We start from the raw sequence: 3,824 nt of genomic DNA, 5'->3' as shown, positions 1-3,824 counted from the left end.
TATGTCACCCAGGCTGGAGTACAGTAGTGCGATCTCGGCTCACTGCAACGTCCACCTCCTGGGTTCAAGAAATTCTCCTGTCTCAGCGTCCGGAGTAGCTGGGACTGCAGGCGTGCACCACCGTGCCTGGCTAATTTTTGTATTTTTTAGTAGAGACGGGGTTTCACCATATTGGACAAGCTGGCCTCAAACTCCTAACCTCGTGATCCGCCCGCCTCGGCCTCCCGAAGTGCTGGGATTACAGGCCTGAGCCCCGGGCCTGGCCGCTTGTTACCTTTTTTAAGATGCTTCTCCCTCCTTCCTTTGCCTGGTCAGTGTCTACCCACTGTTCAGAGAAGCCTTCCCTGCTCACCCCCATGACTCGGTGGGAAACCTGTGCCTCCCTGCCGGACACTCCTACCCCGGCTGGCCGCTGTAATTTCGTTTGAAGATCTGTCTGCCCAAGCCCAGCAAACTAGATGCCCCCACACAATAAGAAGGAAAACAAAGATACTCTGGAGACCAAGTCCTCGGACAGATTCAGAGTCCATGACAGAAAGGCACTCAACACCCAGGAAAGAAAAACAGAGCTCGGGGCTCCTTGGCTCCTGGGTGACGGTAGTGGGGTTCCCAAAGAAGCCAGTTTGAGAGTGGGGGATCCTGCGCTTCAGGGCTGGCCAAGGGCAGTTCAGCCAGTGTTGGGATCCTTTAGGGTTCAATCTGTCTCTTCAGAAGTCGCCTGATGGGATAGGAGCATGGAGAGCACGGCCACAGGGTGCCAGGCTGGGTGTATGGGGGCTTGGGGGGTGCAGGTGGTTAGTTGTCAGAAGGGTCTGGTCCCTGGGGAGGAGACGGCGCCCGGCAGGGACAGTGTGGGCCTGCAGCTGACCTGTCTGCTTGCTGGTGGGTTTCCGGCTGAACTCCTCTCTCTGGGTCAGTGCGTCTTACTGTCCACCTGTCCCTGCATCCCCTTCTGTGCCTCGCTGGTCATCTCTCCCTTGGCAATCCACTTCAAACCTCACGCCTCCTCTGCCATCTCTCCGTGCCACGCCCCCGCCTGTGCCCCCATCTCTCTCTGGTTTTGCCCCTGACACCCCACCTGCTCGCCTCTCTCTAGGTCCACTGGGGGTCTCCGGACGCCGCTGCCCGCCTGTCCGCAGGCTGAGCTACTTGGACCACGGAGCGCGACGAGGAGGCGCGACTGCGGCTCAGCAAGGACTAGGTTCAACGAGACACTCCTCACCGTGCACGACATGGTCGCAAGCACGGCCACCAAGTACGCCAACAACATCGCGCCCAGCTCCAACTACAGAGACAGCTTCCACCTGCTCACCTACATCGAGTACCACGAGCAGTGTCCTGGCGTCGCCAAGTCTTTCTTCGAAGTCCCGCCAGGCGGCCCGCGCCTGCGCGTCTCTCTCGCCCCTCCTGCGCCTGCGCGCCTCTTCTGCACCCACCCTCCTGCGCCTGCGCGCCACTTATTTCGCCTTCTGCACCAGCGCACTGCTTCCGGGCCTTTCTTCCCCGCCCCTCCCCACCTCCTGCGCCTGCGCGCCTTTCCTGCCCCCTGGTACGCCTGCGCACCGCTCCGGCCCACTCGCTTCTGCGCCTGCGCGTCGCTGCAGGGCCTTCCTCCCCCACCCCCACTCCGCCTCCTGCGCCTGCGCGCCACTCCGTCCGTCCTGCGCCTGCGCAGTGTTACTCTCCCGTAACTGCCTCTTGTCTGACCCGCATGTTTGTTTGAATGGATTCCCTGAGGCTGCCTGGGAGCCAGAGATGAAAAGCTGCATCCTTAGGGGGCCCAGTTCGGATCCCACAGCAGCCATTAGCTACGTTTTTCTTGCACGAATTACTTTGCCTTTGTGCCTCTGTTTACCCATATGAAGAGTTTACATATAAATATATATATAAAGGCCAGGCGCGGTGGCTCACGCCTGTAATCCCAACACTTTGGGAGCCCGAGGCAGGCGGATCACTTGAGGTCAGGAGTTTGAGACCAGCCTGGCCAACATGGTGAAGCCCTGTCTCTACTAAAAATACAAAAATTAGCCAGGCATGGTGGTGTATGCCTGTAATCCCAGCTACTCGGGAGGCTGGAGGCAGGAGAATCACTCAAACCCGGGAGGCAGAGGCAGTGAGCCCAGATGGTGCTGCTGCACTCCCGCCTAGGCAACAACAGAGCGAGACTCTGTCTCAAAAGAAAAAAAGAGAAGAAAAGTCATTCCAATACCCATAATAAACTGGAAACTCAAGTAAAAATACAGTTAAAAATTTAAAAATTAAACATAACAATATGTATAATTAGATATATACATTTAAAATATAGTTATAAATGCACAATATATAAAACATCTGTTTATGGATAAATTTTATGTATGCTATACTTTTATGTTAAATTTAATATAAAATATGTTCATTTATATTAGCATTTTGTATGTAAATATATAAAATATAACAGCAGCTAGCTCACAGCTTTGCTGCATGGATTCAGTGAGTTTACACCCATCGAATAGCTCTGGCACACACAGAGCATTGCACCAGCATTCACGGTTTATTATTTTTATGGTTCTTTTTCGTTTTTGTTTTTGAAACAGAGTCTCGCACTGTCGCCCGGGCTGGAATGCAGTGGTGCAATCTTGGCTCACTACAACCTCCCCCTCCCGGGTTCAAGCAATTCTCCTGCCTCAGTCTCCCGAGTAGCTGGGATTACAGGTGCCTGCCACCACATCCAGCTAATTTTTTGTATTTTTAGCAGAGACAGGGGTTTCACCATGTGGGCCAGGCTGGTCTCAAACTCCTGACCTCAAGATTCGCCCACCTTGGCCTCCCAAAGTGCTGGGATTACAGGCGTGAGACACCGTGCCTGGCCATTTTTATGGTTTTTATTGTGTCTCTTCTCCAGTGGCATGTCCTCAGCGAGGTCTTTCCTTGCTGCCCTGGTTCCCCAAACCTACCCACTTCTCCCTCTCTGTGACAGCCCCTTTAAAAGTTGTCTGCCCAGGGCCAGGCACAGTGGCTCACGCCTGTAATCCCAGCATCTGGGAGGTTGAGATGGGCAGATCACTTGAGGTCAAGAGTTTGAGACCAACCTGGGCAATATGGTGAAACCCTGTCTCTACTAAACATACAAAAAAATCAGCCAGGCATGGTGGCACACCTGTAATCCCAGCTACTTGGGAGGTGGAAGTTATAGTGAGCCAAGATCATGCCACTGCACTCCAGCCTGGGTGACAGAGCAAGACTCTGTCTCAAAGAAAAAAAAAATTCTTCCAGTTTTCACCATCATGGCTACAAGTTACCATGGTCGTTTGTTTATTCGGTCATTTCCCTGAGGGCGAGAGGCCAGATTGCCTTGTTGTACCCGCGTCAACCTTCTGATGTTTGTTGAATGAATGAATACCCATTTTTCAGATTAGGAAAGGGGATAAGAGACCTCCTGTGACTTGTTCAGTCAATGTAATAAACAACTAAATTATGCAATAGGTAGACAGAGGTCAGTAATTCAGAGGAATCCAAAGCATGTAAAGGAGAAAACTGCTGAGGTGGGGGCAGAATTTAAAAATATGGCGGCTAGCCAGGTGCGGTGTCTCACCCCTGTAATCCCAGCACTTTGGGAGGCTGAGGAGGGCAGATCACTTGAGGTCAGGAGTTTGAGACCAGCCTGGCCAACATGGTGAAACCCTGTCTCTACTAAAAATACAGAATTAGCTGGGTATGGTGGTGCACACCTGTAATCCCAGCTACTTGGGAGGCTGAGGCAGGAGAATCGCTTGAACCTGGGAGCCAGAGGTTGCAGTGAGCTGAGATCATGCCACTGCACTCCATCCTGGGCAATAGAGTGAGAC

At 52.9% G+C, this 3,824-nt stretch overlaps 1 protein-coding gene across 1 annotated transcript in view; it reads left to right on the top strand.

Annotated features, from left to right (window-relative positions):
• ACSBG2 (acyl-CoA synthetase bubblegum family member 2) overlaps nt 1-3,824 on the top strand; it is an 85,248-nt gene that overhangs the window by 74,110 nt on the left and 7,314 nt on the right. Inside the window, exons 13-14 of the mRNA XM_031934727.1 lie at nt 1,097-1,391; nt 1,479-1,687. Of these exons, the coding sequence (XP_031790587.1) occupies nt 1,097-1,391; nt 1,479-1,687 (504 nt within the window). The remainder of the gene's footprint in view (nt 1-1,096; nt 1,392-1,478; nt 1,688-3,824) is intronic.

The sequence above is a fragment of the Piliocolobus tephrosceles genome, chromosome 21, assembly GCF_002776525.5.
Source record: "Piliocolobus tephrosceles isolate RC106 chromosome 21, ASM277652v3, whole genome shotgun sequence".
NCBI lineage: Eukaryota > Metazoa > Chordata > Mammalia > Primates > Cercopithecidae > Piliocolobus > Piliocolobus tephrosceles.
The sequence above is the reverse complement of the archived record's forward strand: the minus strand, read 5'-3'. Positions and strand labels throughout refer to the sequence as shown.